General features: G+C 42.8%; 1 protein-coding gene across 2 annotated transcripts in view; it reads right to left on the reverse strand.

Moving 5' to 3' along the window:
* The window catches only part of B4GALT6 (beta-1,4-galactosyltransferase 6), a 295,718-nt gene that overhangs the window by 49,093 nt on the left and 228,614 nt on the right, over nt 1-18,011 (reverse strand). For both annotated transcript variants that reach the window (XM_069620961.1, XM_069620962.1), the window contains exon 5: nt 10,670-10,786. In XM_069620961.1, coding sequence (XP_069477062.1) covers nt 10,670-10,786 — 117 coding nt within the window. The remainder of the gene's footprint in view (nt 1-10,669; nt 10,787-18,011) is intronic.

Genomic DNA, 18,011 nt, shown 5'->3' on the forward strand with positions numbered 1-18,011 from the left:
CTAAGTGTGATATCAAATATTAATTTATTATAAAAGTGTGATATATATCTATTGTTTCATTTTTCAAATAAACCTTTTCAATTTGCAAAACAAACCTACTTCTTGGTTCAGTGGGGTCAGGGGGATTCTCAGAGAGTGGCGTGAAACAAGGGTTCATCATCCAGATTATAACTTGTCATAAAAATATATAAATAAGGGCTTCCCTTGAGCAATCCCAGACAAGGCACTGACCTAGTCTGAATGCTTGATTGGAGTCTTTAACGTGGCTTACAAATCAGTAACATAAAATCATGCAAATGTAATAAAAATACATACAACTACCTAACTACATAAAACTACCTAACAACCCCTCAAATTAACCTTTCCTTTTCCCCCTTTAGATTTGGTTCTTTATCACTCTACAAGTGTCTCAATCACGAAGATGTAAACATCAAAAGAAACATTTCCTCTAATAATCCATAACCAAAAAAGGTTAAGACTATAGAAATATCAGGGACTAATATCACTTAAGTATAAATCCAGAGCATTAACTATACATTTCTAACAGGTAACAACTGATCAAGCGCTTAGTGCTATTGTGCAAAAATTCATTAATAGATCAATCACAAAATTAATGCCTGATGTTAATATCAATAAAAACATTTACCATCTAATCTCAAACAAACACCATGTACACATTTTAGTACAGCTATTTACATCGAGTTCTCATTTCCACTAGACATCCTCCCCAAAACCAATGCTCATTATCGATAAATCTGTTGAACAATAGCAATCACAAGTGAAGAGCTGGCAAGGAACTAACATGTTCTACAGTTTGTATGCTTTCTTTGTTTACATGGAGCACAAAAGTTGGAGGTTCCACTAAATTTAGAATAAGCGCACTGAATTTCACTTGTAGGTATCAAATGTTATCTAAAATGAAGGAACTGCATCCTCCAATAGGCATTTGAAATTGTTTCCAGTTATCTAGGCAACGTTCCCATTTGCTTATCAATCACAGAAGAGTTCAGATAATTGAGAAGACGCGCAATTATAAACTATGTCGCACCAGTCTCTCTGAAAGAGCTTTTGGTTTGTAAAGGGTTATTCCTCGAGTTTCTGCTGTTTGATCAGTATCACCGAGAATAAACTCACCAAGGATTATAAAATTATTAATCGGCCCAATTTCTCCCATAATACAGCTCCATTTACCGTATTGAATGCCGGAGGGAAGTTTACGGAAGCCACGTAGACCAGAAGTGCACTAGCAGATCATGCTCTTCGCTATGAACATTTCATAAGGAAGCCATTCAGTGTCGTCCCCATTCCCTTCCTGAATCCAGTTTGATACTTCATTAATTTCCCTGCTGAATCAGCCCATTGTTCTAATTCAACGAGGACTATAGATGCAAAGATCTTACTTTGCGCAACTTTGAGGGCTATTGGGCAGTAATTTTTCGTATTCAAGCGGTCGCCCTTCCTATAAATGGGGATGGTGTTTGACATTTTCCATGTTTTAGGTGTCGATTTAGTGGTGATTATATTGAATGTATGAACTCATTTGCCCAATCTGCAAAGTCATTTTTAAGAGGGTAGTTACTCACGGCCTTAGGTCCTGGGGCTCTCAATTAAGATACTTTTTGATAAGATATTCAATGTCGTGAATGTATTACTTTAAAGTCCAATTGCATTTCGAAATACTGACCACCCGTTTTCGATTCTGGGAGCTTTTAAAGCTTTAAAGAAAGATCTCCTCTGAAGTAGGATTGCATTGAAGATCCTCTTGACCCAGACTATCCAGTTATTCATTTTCAGAAGTTACGCACATTATTTGAAGTGATAGTCTGCAACATAAGTTGACATCTTTCTGCAGTAATACGTGGTGATAGGCTTAGTGCCAATTTGTACATTGTTGCCTTCATTTTCATGGTTCCTGCTGTAGCTCCAGTCTCAACAATGAGGATTTACTTGATCGTTTTAGACTTGCTCTCAGAGATCGTTTCTTTGCTTGTACAACAGGATCATATAGATTAATATTTTGTCTAGGTGCTTTAGTTAGTTTTTTATTCTGAATGTGGTTATTCAAAATAAATCTTGGGTGGGTGGGGGCGCTATTGAGCACAATCTAAGACGGCTACTCTCTGCTAGAGCTCCCGAGGCCCGGAGCCATCAATGGACATCTCATCCCTCAAAACCTGCTTCACCAGCAAACTAATCTATATATAAGCGGCAGAAGGCATAAGCATTCCGGCAAGCTCTGGGTGACCATCTGTAAATTCCCGATTGTGTCGGATCAACTAGCTCAGCCAGACGACATTGGCCCTTGGCCGGATGCGAGGCAGCCGCCGGGGTACTGCTGGCCGAGTACGGGCAACAATGGAGATTTCCGCTACTTGCCGAATACTGGACTGGGGCGATGCGGTCCCTGCCCATGTAACTCCGACACTTTTACTGGCGGAGCTGGAACCGCAGAACTTCTGGGGCTGGTGACTGAGAGGAGATGGTCGGAGAGCACATATGGATGGAAGCAGACAACCAGGGGCAAGGGCCCGAAAACCTGTTTAAAAAGACATTAAGATTTGTGAAAGCAAGAAGTAGTAAAAGACAAGGGGAAGGGAGGTGTCTCGCTTGTCATTTGGGATCCGAGCCCGGCTGAGAGATCCTCTGGTGGAAAGCTATCACCCAAAGTTCACTGAGAAGGGAACTGTCTTTGCGAATTTGTTGAATACAGTTTGAGGGGTCTGCAGCCAGAAAAAAGGGACCCAGAGGTGAAACCATCACCTGAAGTGTTCGTAGAACAGAACTTTTGTGTTTGTTTGTTGAGAGGATCAGGCCTCTAAAGCGAGAGACTTACTGAAAAGATACTCAACCATTGAAGAACCTGACAGTTGATGTGGAACTGTTAGCTCATGCTGGGAAAGCTTGAGCATGTGCTCCGAAGTCATCTTGTCCCATGCTAAAAAATGTGGGGAAGAGAGACCTCAAGGCAATCACATCCTGACTTATTATTTGCACACGGTCTTCCATGTTTTGATACCCTATCCCACACTCTCTGATTAGTTGTAAGGATTTGGCAATCTACAGTCCCTTTTATTCTGACAAACGCCACTAGGACTGCCTTATTTTTCATTTGATGGTCAATGCTTGCTTCCCATCTTAGATTTGGGTTTAGTTTAGGCGTTTTTCCAACCTGCATGTATAGTTCAATAAACACCCTTGAACTGCGATCAATTGTGTCTGTCTTCACGGTTGCCACCATGAGTTCCTTACAATATCCACCTTGCGATACCCTGCTTTGCGATAGCTTTCCTCTTGTTCGAAGGTCCGAATGCGATCGATCTGCCTTGCCGCTCTAAAGGATTGTGTCCGGTCCAGGTAGTATTTTAGCGCCCTTTTAACATCCAGGGAGTGTAATGCTCTCTGCTGGGGAGCCGGCGTTCTGGAAGAATGTAGGCAACGTGATGGTTGCATTCTTCTGGAATTCAGATGGCAATTTCGGGATTGGTGGAGAGGATTACCTTGCCCCTTGCAAATCCGAGTTACGGAGGGTCCACCACTAATGCCTGCAGTTCTGAGACTCGCCTAGACGACGTAATAGCGCTAAGGAACGTCACTTTCCAGGTTACAAAGTTGATATGAGTCGAACAGAGGTTCAAAGGGGGCTTTCATGAGGCCAGCTAGCACTAGATTACTGGCTTTTCTTTGGTGGAAAAGCGTGAAACATAACTTTCACAAAATGCTTGAGGAGTCGGTTGCTGTAGAGGGGAGGTCTCCGTCTCCTTCCGGTGAATCTGGCGATTGCTGCCAAGTGTACTATTATGGAGGAGATAGCAACACCTTCCTTTGCCAGCTTCAGTAGGTAAGGAAGCACCTGTTGTGTCTGTATGGTCAGTGGATGCAGGGTGGGTTGCTGTGAACACCATGTGCAGAACCTTTTCCATTTTCGATTGTACTAGCTGTTAGTAGAAGGAGCCCTAGCTGCCGCCAGTATGCGCTGGCATTCCTGCGTAATGTCTAGGTGGCCGAATTCGGTATGATCAAGAGCCACACTGTCAGCTTGAGGGAGTGGGGCATGGTGCAGAATTTCACTGTTGTCCAGTGGAAGCCTGCCCGAAAGCCACATGGGACGCCTTCAGGGTGTATCTTCTGTGAGCGGGTGGCTACAAGACTGGGATATGAACTCGCCCACTGCCAACAACCCTGGAGGTTCCCTCGTCTCCCTACAAGTCGGCTCTATGCTGGTTTCTTAATTGTTCAACTAGTATTGCAACATGGCCCATCTGCCCGCTTGATATGTTTTACCGTGTAAGATGTGTGATGGCAAGTGCTTAAACATTTTTTTAAAAAAAGTTTAAAAATAAGTTTTCTATTTTAGAGTCGATTGATAAAATAAACCTCTCACAAGTCTATTACATTAAATGTACCTGTGCCCCAGATCCTCTTTGCTATCCTGCTTTTTTTCCGGATGGGTCCGCAGATTAGGGTTATGGTGTGTTTTGGTTGTGAAGGGATGGAAGTGTTTGCAGAGCTTGATTGATGTCATGTGTGGAATGTTGGATGAGTGGAATGTGCTCTGGTGTGAGTGTTCCACCCTAGGCAGCTGGAAATCATGTCGTCTGGGTGGTGGGAGCCAGTAGGCTTCCTCCCTGCTCCTACACGGTCTACTTATTCTTTATTCAGTTACATAAAATAAGCTCATAAGTACTGCCTTATCTATTGCCTGAAGAACTTCCTATCCAACAACTGTCTAGGGTGGAACACACAGTCAACATACTCAGGTTTAGTCATAACAATTGCCAATTCATTCCCAATTTGTGCCTTAATTACAAGTTTAAAAGTAATATCACTTAAACTTGTGTGCCCATTTTAAGATTCAAGACACATCAAATAGTAAGTGTTAAAAAAAAAAAAATAGTCCATGCACTTGCTAAGTTATTATTGCACCATGTGCGTTTACTCTGAATATCTACTGACATTTCAGTTGGTCATTTACAAATTCGACCTTCAAGAAGATGAATCAATTTCGTCCCCACGTTCAAACCTTTTGGAGGGGTTGTTCTGGGAGCTCATGTACTCTACATCATCGAACACAGCTCTACAGTCAGTTAAAATCTGCCATTATGGTCATGCCCTCCGACCGTCCAATATAGGTACCCAGAATTTGAGCGATCAAAGCCATAAATGTGTCAACTGAGGAATTAAATGGGTGGCAAAATATATCCAAAGCCAAAATAGGGTTTGAAATATCTACCCCTTGTAGAGTCCCTCACTGCCAATATTCCATAATGTAAATTAGAGACACTTTTTTATGGTTTCTCTTAATGGCTATAATCAGCCCCCCAGAAGATCGGGCACTCTTTGCGGGTGTTGCAAATTGTTGGATTACTACATAGCCAACCATAACATATGGGGTTTGAAGCCTTACTTCTTGCAAAATTAAAATATAGTTATTGAGTATCTGATTTGAGCCTGGATTGTTCAGAAAACTATTAAAACCCCTCGATTTCCACAATAATCTTGATAAATTGTGCAACTTTTGCCCAGTCTCCAATGCTTATGGGCAAGCCAAGAGTAATTACCCGGATTCTGTTTAGGGGTAGGAAGTGTGTTAACTAGTTCCAGGGATGTGATGCAGAACCCCCCCACCCCCGCCGGACACATTTTCAAGGATTCTCCATTCCATTTTTTGTTTATGGTTCTTTGGGTCAATTTGGATGCCCATCATTTGCCCGACCCCCATAGACTGGTGACAGATAATAGCCAATTCGTCCATTTGTCTCAGATTGCTCTACGAACTGGTAACTATTTTGGACGAGAGGCATACTAAGACAATATCTGCTCTCACTTGATCAACACATTTAAATATTATTTCACCAATGGTCATGGTGTGCAATTTCAATTTAGACATAATGTGATATAGATACAAAAGAACTAAGTGCAGATATGAACGGGGCTGTCAACTTTACATTCTAGATCTCGAAGGGTGTGATGGACGCCAAATGGGGAAATGGAACTCGCTGATGAAAGTCTACTCCAGAGATAGAATGGTGCTCTGTCAGAAAAGCGGGCATATTGTCCATGTCCGCTGAGATGGGCCACCCTGAGCCATCATTCTTGTTTAGTTCACCACCAGTTTGTTGATCGTTATTTTGATCTTCGCTGCAGAGGTCCAAGTCAAGCAGACTGACATCAAATAAGTTTTATTCTTCCTGGTATAGAACACTGGATTTTGTTGTTTTGCGCAAGTCAGGGCTTGTTCCAGCGGCAGGATGAAGTCTGAACTTCATATGGACTTTTAAAAAAAAATAATGTTACTAGCATGACAAAGGTAGGACCCTAGACTGTGTAGCGGACCAAAACTGCGAAACCTCCATCACTAAGGTCACCTCACAATATTGGACTGACCACCAGCTGATCACCTTCACATTAGCCACACCTAACCAACGACCTAAAAATAATGTCATGGCACCTCCCCTTTCTACTAGAAGTAAAAAGGATATTAGCCCCAGAAAGTCTACTCCCTCACATCGTTCCATCTCTTAATGCAGTCCCCATCACTTCTGACCGCAACACCAACACAATGTCTAAAGAGCTAGACACCATCGCTCCTCTCCAACTGCTCAAAAGCAAACAACCTGCACACCTTAATGCTTGGTTCTCACCTCAAAAACCTGAGACGCCAAATAAGGAAATTAGACTCAACGTGGCAACATAGCCCCACCGATGAAAACAAGACTAACTAACTTCGCCAACAACTACAAAAAGGAAGTAATCCGTACCAAGAAAGAGCTCTATAACAAAAGAATCTCTAAAGCAAGCTCTAATACGAAAGAATTATTTGTGATACTACGTGAAATGGAATTCCCAACTCTGCCAATAGACAATGCCCCTAATGGATAAACTATGGTGTACAAGCATACATAATGCCTTAGCCAATAAAACAACGTTACTTCAAAACAAAATGAAACAAAAAAGCCTCCCTTAACAACTTTGAGCCACATCCGACTATCCTGCAAGAAACCAACAGAACACTAGAACCATTTAAATTTACCAAAATATAATCCTGGAAACTGAAAAAATCATCATCTCTCTAAAACCGTCCCAATTGCCAAGGTGACAACTGTCCCGCACAAATAATCAAAGATACAGCGAGAGACTGTGTCCCTTTCATCTCTAAACTTATTAATGCATCCTTTGCAACCAACACTGTCCCCAGTAATTTAAAAGAATATTGGTTCTTACCTTTACTAAAAAATTATTAATTTTTTTTTTTTTTTTTTTTTTAAACAGGCTCTAGATCCTGCCATCCAACGAATTACAGGCCAATTACCACAGTGCATCTCTCCTTAAAATAGTCAAAAAAGTTACATATTTGCAAATCCAGTCCTACCTTGAGGCTAATCACCTCCTAGGTTCCCGCCTATCCAGTTTCAGGCCACAGCACGGCACGGAAACGGCAGTAAACTACCTTAAAACCCAACTCGATGAGCTTAAAGACAAGGGGAAAACAGCCTTGTTACTCCTCCTTGACCTGTCAGCTGCCTTCGATTTGGTGGACCACAAAGTGCTGTGCAGACATCTGGCATCGTCTGCCCATTTCTCTGAAGAGGCTATTGCCTGGGTCCAATTGTTCTTAAATAATAGAACGATGAGCGTTTTTCTCCCCCTCGGCATCTGCAGACCCCATCCTGACTACATGCGGCGTGCCACAAGGTTCTTGTGTCTCGCTCACCATGTACAACATATTTAAGAAGCCTCTGTTCGACAAATTGGACAGGATGGGTGTCACCTACACCAACTATGCAGATGACACCCAGATCCTCATTCCCCTTTCAGGCAATTATGAAGATGACTTAGCCTTGGTAAATAAAATCTACCTCCTCATTCAGGCATGGATGGCAAACCATGGCCTATGCCTGAATGACGACAAAACAGATCCTGATCCTGGGCTCAACTGCCAACCTCAATAAACTGAACAACTACTCTGCTTTCAATATAGATGCAAATACGATCAAGGTCATGAAAGAAGTTAAAACTCTTTGGCTTCTACGTTGACTTTACGTTAACCTTTGGCAAACCAGTAAATTCCCTAGCGTCCTCTTCTGCTTACACATGCAAATTAAATCAGGGCATGCAGATCTTCAGCTAAGGCTAGCTGTATTATTCTGGCCAACACATTAGTATTGTCAAAAATAGATTACTGCAACGCCCTCTACCTGGGTGCTAACAAGTACATGTTAGATAAACTCCAAATCTTACAAAACAATGCGTTAAGAACAGCCTTGAACATTCCCATTAGAGAGCATGTGTCACAAGAGAAAACCGATGGCTGAATATCGCCCCTTTACCTAACAGAGAATGGTAAGAAAAACTTCTTCCCATCCTTCTAGAACAACGAGTGCCTTCTGCCTCAACATCCCCAGATTTAAATTAAAAACATCTGGAGGAGTCAGCTTCCCAGTGAAAGCTGGCCAATCTTGGAATGCACTACCTATTGATCTTAGAGTTGACCAATCCCTCTCCAGCTTTAGGCGTAGAACCTTGGACTGGTTGCGCTCAAATGACATCTGATCTGCCTCTCGGCACCCAGCTCAGTTACCATCTCCAATTTGTACTGCTGATACTTATGTTAAGTATCTAATTCCGTTTATCCTACTATGCTCTATCTTTGTTGAACCTGTACTGTCACAGATCCCTTGTACTTATATGTAAATTGCCTTTACTTTTATGAAGCCGTAAATTGACTTTAGACTCTACTTCTATAACCTGCCTTGCCTGTAACTAACCTGTAAATTGACTTTAGAGATTGTACTTGTATATTACTTCCTTTGCCTGTAACCAAGCCTTATATTTACTTCTACATTTGTTGCGCCCAGTTACCTCCGGGTTCGGTGTGCCCTACAAATAAAATAAACAAACTAGCACTCACGCTGGATTGATGTTGGCGACAGGTGACTTCATTACACCACTCAACACAATGGCAACCAAAGGAGTGTCTAGAGACAACAGACAAGGTGTCAGTTTGGTTGGACCACCCCCTTGGGGGTGTATTCTTCATTTTGTATATTGACAAGCTCTTAAGCCGTCTCTAGTTGCTCTGTATTAACCACAAAAGGGTTTACTAACGGCATTGAGGTTTGGGGAGGGTGAATAGGAGGAATCAAAATACAGTAATGTGGGACTGATTTACTCCGAAAGTCATATTGCAGAGGTATTTATGATCTTTGGGTTTCTTTGGCACCCCACGAACTGGGAATATAGTACAATACAAAGAATAGGTTTGCAAGCCATCAGCGTTGCACTCTGCGCTAGAAGGAAGTTTTGAACATACTGGTGTTGCTGGTAATTAGGTTCTCCCAGAACACAATCCAGGTCATTAGGGCTCCTTCCAAGGCTAGCCACACCTCCAACTGCAGGACTCTAGCCCCTCCCACCCACTACCTACATTTATTAATATACCTGGCAGAGTATAGGCGATATATTTCTAGATCTTGCTGTATAGTGTTCTATGTATAGTGTGATTTATTGTATTGTGTGATTTGTTAATGGTAAAGGCTGAATAAAAAGTGGATTTTCTGTTAGTGAGACTAAGGGGTTCATAAGGACTCAACGTAGAGCAAGAAAACACAGACACTTCCTCACTTGATATTTAGGCTGGCTATGAGAACAAGTCGCAAACTCAGAAAACCAAGCAAGAAGTACAGGGGACTACCACATGTGATAAAAGGTAGGCTGTTTTATGGGAAGGAAGTATTTTCAGTGAACAATTCTTATGTATGTATATCACATTTAAGTCCAGGCTACTCCAGCTCATAGGAGCCAAAGTGGGGATCAAACGCATGTTGCACAGCATGGTCTTGTTCACAAGGAGAGTTAACCCAGAGCTATCCTGACAACCTAAGACCACTTCAAATAAGGTCCATGAGGCTCATCAGAGCTAGAGCCTCTACATGTGCTGACTAGTTGGTCATGGAATCTAAGGTTTTCTTATAGTCGAGTAGAATTCCCTCATCAGATCTTACCTGGGGTGGATCCTTTCTGCATTCTAAATAGGAGTTGGAAAATCAAACAGACTCCTCACTTGGTAAACCACAGACTAACTTCAGGCCAAAGAGCAGAATGGATTCTATGGACAAATCTGTCAAGCTGTGCTGAGCCCCTCCATTAATTGGAAACCAGATAGGAGGCATAAGACTACATCAAATGTTCCTGTGAATTAATCATCTGGAAAATGATTTCCAATACAGACTTCATTTTTTCTCTGCATAGCGATAAAAAGAATACATCAGAAAGCCTAAAACGGACCACCTTTAAAAAATGTTTTAAAAAAAGAAGTCACAGCTGCTCAATTATTTTGAAGGGTTTGTGAGCATTATAATGCATGCATATGTGTATCCTTGTCATCTAACACGGTTGAATATATTAGAATACAAGGGAAACACGTTTCCCTTTCTGACGCAATAACCACATGTTCATTTCTTGCTCACAAAACCGATGCAAGTAAGAACCCTACTTCAAAAAAAGCTTAACATAATGCAATAACTGCTGCCATATTTGCATAACAGATAAACAAGCATTCCATGAATTACATTGTACTGAGATTTAACTATGCGGCAAGCCATCTTATTAAAGTACTTGTTAATAATCAATGCCTCAGATATTAAACAAGTTTAACTAGTAACATTCTTACCTGCTCAATGACATAAAAGGCAAACTCTAGCCGTTGGTTTTGTAACATTGGTATCAAGTGGCGGAAGAAAATGGGCAGGTGCTCATGGCGGTTCCGAAAAGGGATAAGCACTGCAACCTATAAAAATGCAACAGAAGTCAAAAAGAAATATTAAGATAATCATCATGCTTTATTGAGTAATTACAGTATCAAAGCAGGTTTCTGCAGACGGGTTTAGTTTTATAATTGGACTTTCTTTCGGATAAGAGCATATATTTGACCAATGTGGCAATATCGTCAGATGAAAACATTTTGCAATAATATCCCAAGTTTATGTATTTAGTAACTGCAGGTCCTTTGTGTTACACCCCATTTCCCGTTCCTTCCAGAAACCACCTGTATGGGCTGATGTTTACTGTATTCAGAAGGACGGTTTCTTCCTTCTCATAAAAACAGTAGGTATGAGGCCAGGAAAACCCAACCATTAGATACATTATTGAATTGAACAGCGTATGCAAGTTCGCTCATCACTATAAATATATTTAACAGGCCTATATGACCGAAAATGTGCGACATGACCCACTGAAATAGCTTGCAAACGTACAGTTCTACATTTCTACAAATCTATGTAATAAGCCAACATGAACACTTTCAATTAAGTATCCAGTTGTAATTAATTTGGGCACCCATTCAGAAAAGCATTTTTTAGCAAGTTTAACGCCTTATGAGCTGGTTGACATTCACAAAACGTTGAAAATACATTTTGGGGAATTGTTCATTTTATTTGGGAGCTGGGGTTGGAAATTTAAAAGTGGGACCCAGGTATTCTGGTTAATTTCAAAAGACCATTTGCTCTCATCTTCATCCAATAAGGTAAATAGACTTTTGCTTAATTATTAGACATATTTGGGTTGTCCAGTACAATCCATGCACAACTAATCTAGGTCTCCTCATTGGCTACACAGGCCCAGGTCTATGGGCCCTCTTTCAGGTGGATTTTGGGCTGCAGTCCAAAAAAGGGCCACTAGCTACTGAAAGAGCCAATCTGGTTGGTTTTAAAACGATAAGCATATGTAGGCCCTCTTGGGTTCACCTCGACCCTTTCGAAGGGCAAATTGGTTCACCGGAGGATTATATACCCCCGGAATTACAAAAGTTGCTTGGCCATGGGCCATAGCATGGTTCCATGATCCACTGGTATCATGGGAGTCACACCAGGTCAGCAGGCTAAATCCGGGTGTCAGCCCTCGGACGCAACCTGGAAGACCACTGCCAATATGAACATAGGGCTTGACCGCAAAGCTAGGAACAGTAACCACTTTTTAGGGCCACGGTCGAATGTAATCCTAATCCCCAGATAAAGTTACCCCTTCGGGCGTGTGGCGATCTAGGAGCATATATGAAGGTAATCTCCCAGGCATAGGGGGCCACTAGCTGTTGTGGGAGTTAAGTTGGCCAGTTCAATTAAAGGTCACCTTATGGAGTAAACATTGCTAAGGTCCGAAGACCATGTCCATCACATGCTTCAGTGGGGTATGGTGAAGAGGCCAGTAGCCTTAGTGGCAGGGAAGGATCCGAAAACCATGTCTTGGTCAAAGTGCTTGTTGGCCACAGAACAATACCAGTTTCTCTCTATGGTTGGCTAGGAAGGGCTGAAGACACTGCTAAGGTAATAGTCACTGGCTATGACCTACAGACAAGCAGAGTGGGGCCGGGAGATGTTTGCGGTGCCTCGACCAAAGTATCCAAAGGAAATGGCCCTCATTGGGTGGCTTGGAGGCAACTGACCCAGACCAAATCTACATTGGGCAAGGCCATATGCCATGCCACGTGGGCATACCAAGTAGCTTATGAGTGTCCAGGGCACATATCGTTTCCAAACCAAGGAGAGAGGATACAAAAGATGGGAAAGTGCAGCAATCTGTCAAAGTGCAGGTAGAAAATCATGTTATTGAACTACTTTTAAATACAATATAGAAGTCACATTAAAATCAGACCTTCAATTATTGAGTGGCTTGTAATGTACAAACGTGAACTAGACAGTGGAACAAGTTACTCACCATAGTGAGTGCTGTAGTCCTAGCCCACTGTCCCCTCTCCTCAGAACCTGAATGTCACTCGGAAGGGAGGCGATCCGAGTAGGTTGCAAAACATTTTTACATATAAAAAATAAACATTGTTGGTTTCGTTACATCGGTCCACACACAAGACACATTTACACTTCCCCAACCCAAATGCCAGTCTTATAAAGCGCTATCAGACTGCAGTTGTATGGAGAAAATAGGGACAACGGACCAAGTTCAGTATACATTACCTTTACAGACAAAAGCGTCTTAACACGTTACCGAGGACAACAGGGAATCTGCCCTACGAATAAGGTTGACAGAAAGCAGGAGGATTGTGCCTGTTGGGCACCTCTTCATGGAGAGCAGGACCCTGAAAGGTTAGAGGCAACTTTAGTTCCTATTAAATAGTGAAATTGCCTAACAGTTACCTTCCCAAATGCAGTTAACCATCCAGCATTCAAATGGTCGCTTTACATTAGGTGACAAAGTGATGGCCAGATGAGTGGAATCCTGCACCCTTTCAAGGTAAAACTTGAAAGCTGCGAATGCAGTTCACAGTGCTGTGTCCTTTCGGCCTCAGGCTGTGGTCCAGAAAAAATAAAATAACGGCAGGCTGATTTTAGCCAAAGTCAAATTCAAAAACTACTTTGGTGAGGAAGTTGGGGTCTAAAATAAAAGCATGTCCTTGTAAGACTCAGCATAGCAGCTGCCTCTCACTGAGCCTGCAGCGCCTGCAGGCGGAGGAGAGAGCCACCAGGAAAGCCGTTTAATTTGAACACGTTTAATGACAGATGCAATGGACTGAAAAGAATTCAGCCAAAGAGAAAAGAACTGCATCAAAATCTCAGAGGTTGAGGAGGCCCTGCTGGTAGGAATAACGTTGGAACTATTAATGTGTCTTAACAGGGTTGATAAATTTAATGGCCAAGGGGAGAGACAGAGCGGGCTTGCTCGCTCTCACAAGAGTGCAATCACCCTCTCATATAAGAAAGAGAAAGAGAAACAAAGAGAAAGAGATATATGCCATCTTTGCAGTGCTGTTTCTGCTGGGTTACATCTTGGTTTGAGTGCCTAGCAATGCCGTCTTTTGAGATATGCCTGCACTGAGTTGCATTACATAGGCCTTGCCCTGTTTTGCAGTGATACACTCAGATTTGGTATGTTACACTGTGTTCTGTTCTGCAATGCCAGGTCATGAGTTAGGCTGTAGAAACATATTGTGTAATGTCTTGTTCTGCTGGAATCCATGGGTTATTCTCCCCAAAGCAAAATGCACGTTAACTAGAATGTACCCGAGTGCTACTGTATTTATTCAATCACACGATTGGGGGAGTGGGAGGGGGGAGAATATGATGTTGGTTTCCATTTCTACTAGCTGGATGGGTCAAGTTATATTATAAGTTGAGGTTGTCTTTTTTGAAGCTTCCATAAAACAGCAGGCGTCAACCCCCTAAATACACACAAAAAAGGAAGATTTAGAAGGGTAGACTAGGAAATCAAACCTGTTATTGAGATCATACACTCCTGTTTTGACCCAACTTTCGCATGATGCCCTCCATTAACAGGACAGTAGCTGCAACCAAGGGTGGGTGAGCAGGCTAGTCAAAAAGGTGGAATTATGTAAACCAGCTCCCATTAGCACTCAGTCTAAAAGGATTCCTGCCTCACACACCAATATAACCTTTACCTTAAAGGCTCTAGCAAGACTGCAGGAACCTCCAGGAAGGCTGGACTGGGGCTTCCGCTTCCAAGGAAGCATTGGTTGAAATCCTAACTTCTTTAAATGTGCCCATATTTCCTTCCATCTCTCCCCCCCACCCCCCCACATCAATAGAACCTGGCCGCTTGGGGAGTGAATACAGGGGCTTTGCACACGGTTTTCTTGGACATGGTTTCTACATGTATTGGCTCATCATGACACTGTGGAAGTCTCACAAGTCTGAGCATGGCCAAGCCATAAACATGCTTGCTGAGAACCAAAACGTGAGCTTTTTTGCATGCTTTTCATGGAGTTGTTGCAAAAATAGGCAAACTCATATTTCTGCCATACAACCCCAGCCAAATGTTGGGGGCCTAGGAAATGGGCTTTGCCGCCTTCGTTTTCTTGGGTATGGCTTCAACATGCCCCAGCTCACCATGTATTGAGTACATTCCAGACAACCCCAGGCACAGTGAACAACCTTTTCCAGCTATCTCTCCTTTTCGGTGCTGCGCCATTTAGAATACAGTCGGGTGCCACGATAAATTTGGTCAAATTATAGACATAGCTCTTCCACCTTTTTCTTTGCATGCCTCCCTGAGCACCTTATCTATCCCTAGCCACCTTCCCAACTAACCGACTTTTCTTCTCCCTACCACTATCCCAGGATCAGATCAGAATGCCCCAATAATTCTCCAATTTAGCAAAACTCTGAAATACGTGATTTTTTTCAACACCACTTGACTAAGCGCAATAGACTCACAGATCTCAACTCGCGGTACTGTGCTATTGTTAAATGATGGAAGCCCCAACACTGGCTACTCGCACCATATACAGAGCTCACACCATGTACATTGCTACGCTGCTCTAGTTCGAGAATTCTCAAAATGTGGTAATTTCCTTTACCTTTTGAGACCCCCAGCAACTTTGCTGGATTTCTGGGATTTGATTTTTTACCTGGGGAGAGCGTTAGCCTTTTTTTTTCCCCCACTGTTCCATGTATTTTGTGCGCGTTTTACTTTTGTGTTCTTTGGTTGTGGAGTTTTAAAAAACAACTCCAGTGGCATCATCTGTTTGTGTGTCACACAGCACCTTCAGTGCAGTGGCACAGGGGAGTCTTTCAGACCCCAAGGTTTAAATACCTTCTCTGGGACAGACTACCGTCTCCCAGAGCATGTACAGTTAAATTGGCTTTATTAGTCTTTTTAAATTTACTGACCGAGCACACACTATCTTAATATAGAGTGCTGGAGGGATTGCTTAGCTTCCCCTGAGTCAAAACACTCGGTAACAGTAAAATGTTACCTTTTCCCATTTTAAATGGCTGGTGGCAGTGGTTTAGATCAACTACCGTGGTTTTTCACGACCACTAACAATGGTAGCTAAAAATCACGTCAGCCATGTTTTTCAATATGGTGCCCAAGATCTATCTGTAAAAACAGACTCCAGTCCTCTTTTTTGCCATTTTTTTTTTTAGGAAAAGTCCTTCTTGTGTTTGTCTCTGCGCGCCAAACCAGGTTTGGCCCCGCCTTTGGCAGGCTTCAGTGCTGAAGCCCTCCTCTGGCGCCAGGGTGTCTGGGGTGGACAGGATGTGAGGGAGGTGCCCGAAACTCCCTATGCTTAGTCTCCTATGAGACCTGAATGCACTCCAGCGCGATTGGCAGGCTGGCTGTCCGGCAAGGACAGCCACCCTGCTGTGTGAGTAACAGCCAGGCTGGAATGAATGGGGGAAACTGTTAAAAGCAGGTCTCTGGGACTTGGAAAGCAGAGTCGACCACTGGAACAAAAGAACCGAAGAGGAGAGGAAGGAAGAGGACTGCTGCAACTCCTGGACTACCGGTGAAGCCCTAATGTAGGTCCAAATTGCCTGAAACTCCGACGACAGAAGCCCTTCTAGGTGAACTTCTTCCCTTGAGTTTGGTGGGAACAACCAACTTGCAAGCCATCTGGACACCATCCTATCCTGGCCAAATTTTCATCAGATAACCAGATAGCCAGAGGGAAGGAAACCAGCTTGTGGACTTTAAGGAACACACACCTTAAACAGACGTCTTGCTACAGCTTTTGGCCTCTTCCCTGGGCAGTGCAGGAACCTCCCGACATCACCCTTTTACCCACGACTGAAGCTCAGTAACAGTGAGATCTGCTCGAACTGCCACGAACAACTGCCTCAGCTACAGCTTTCTTCATTGACAAGGTACTGTGCAAACTCGGTCCGGAAATCTTTTCAGCCATTGAGAAAGTGCATGAAACTTTCCTCAACTACGAAGGCTTGTCCTTCCCAAAACATTCGCAAACTTTTAACCTAGCCAAATTCTATCCGTGGCAAAGACTTAACCGTTATACACCAGAACTGTGATATCTTTTGCAAAAGACTCTGAACCATTGACTTTGGCCCAGGCCTATTGAGAAGAATTGCTGGTTGTATTTAACTGAAACCCTGTGCCCTGCCTATGAGTCTATTCTTATAACCCTGTCTTTTCAAGTATCTGAAGTGCCATTTTGCTCCTACTTCATTTTGGAGCTAAACCTGTTCATTTACTTAGCGGTAGGACTTTTATGGTGTATTAATGTGTGATATTGAACTGCTTATGCTAGTGTAATGTTTTCTAACTGACTGAGTAAACAAATGTATATTCTTTTACCAAGAAACCTTGAGTAAGTGTATATTTGAATTACTGTATTTGTTGGTCCTTTGTGTAACTTGTTCTACAGCTCATTTAAACTCTTGAGATAAGTCTGGCTACTCAGCCATCGCTACCACTTTACTGTGTAGTACAGGCTTGTACCAAAGGTGAAATTGTGTTTACACTTGTAGTCCTAATTGCCTGTAGTGTTCCCCAAGGGTACTGCAGGTGATTCTGCCCAACAGTCTGCACTTTAAACAATGAAAGAAAAATAAATTGCTGTTCGTTGCGTTGTTAGTCCGAAGGAGAAACATCCCTTGACCAGAGAGAAAAAGCTTTGGGAACCAAAAAAGGTTGCTTTCAGTTAGATAATGGTTATACACTTGCCCGATTGCAAGTGGCCAGCCACACAGACCATACATTTTAAGGTGACCCATTGTGCCCCACTCCCCCAACCAATCAGCAAGGAATCGGTCACAATTGAACAAGCAGGATCCTGTTGTAAAAAGGGAGTCCCTTCAATCATATTGCAGGTTGGATGTTACCACACAATGTCACACTTTGTGGGTTTCAGATTGGAAACCTCCTTAGATTGGAGTACCCGTTCCTGGCTCCAGTTGGCAGACCAAGTGCAGTCGAATGATTCACATGTACATTTGCACGTGTAGACCACCAGGAAACTAAGCCATAATGCCCCGTGATGCCTGGAATGTGAGGGCAAAGAACTCCTAGAGAAGGGAAAACTTAGTCCCTTAACTGGAGAGCTGACAGGATTGAAGCAGGTGGGACCACTTTGAATTTCCTTGGGCAGATAGGCAAGTCTGAAAGGCAAGTCTGAAAGGCCTATGATATTCCTAAACCCTACCCTGTCCTCATTGACCACAACAAAGAACCCTGAATAGAATCCACTGTTTCTGATGCAAGAGATTGAATGTGTTGTACGGTTATGGGGAAACTGGATGGAGAGGTAA

The sequence above is a fragment of the Ambystoma mexicanum genome, chromosome 5q (assembly GCF_040938575.1).
Source record: "Ambystoma mexicanum isolate Mex_15411 chromosome 5q, UKY_AmexF1_1, whole genome shotgun sequence".
Classification (NCBI taxonomy): domain Eukaryota; kingdom Metazoa; phylum Chordata; class Amphibia; order Caudata; family Ambystomatidae; genus Ambystoma; species Ambystoma mexicanum.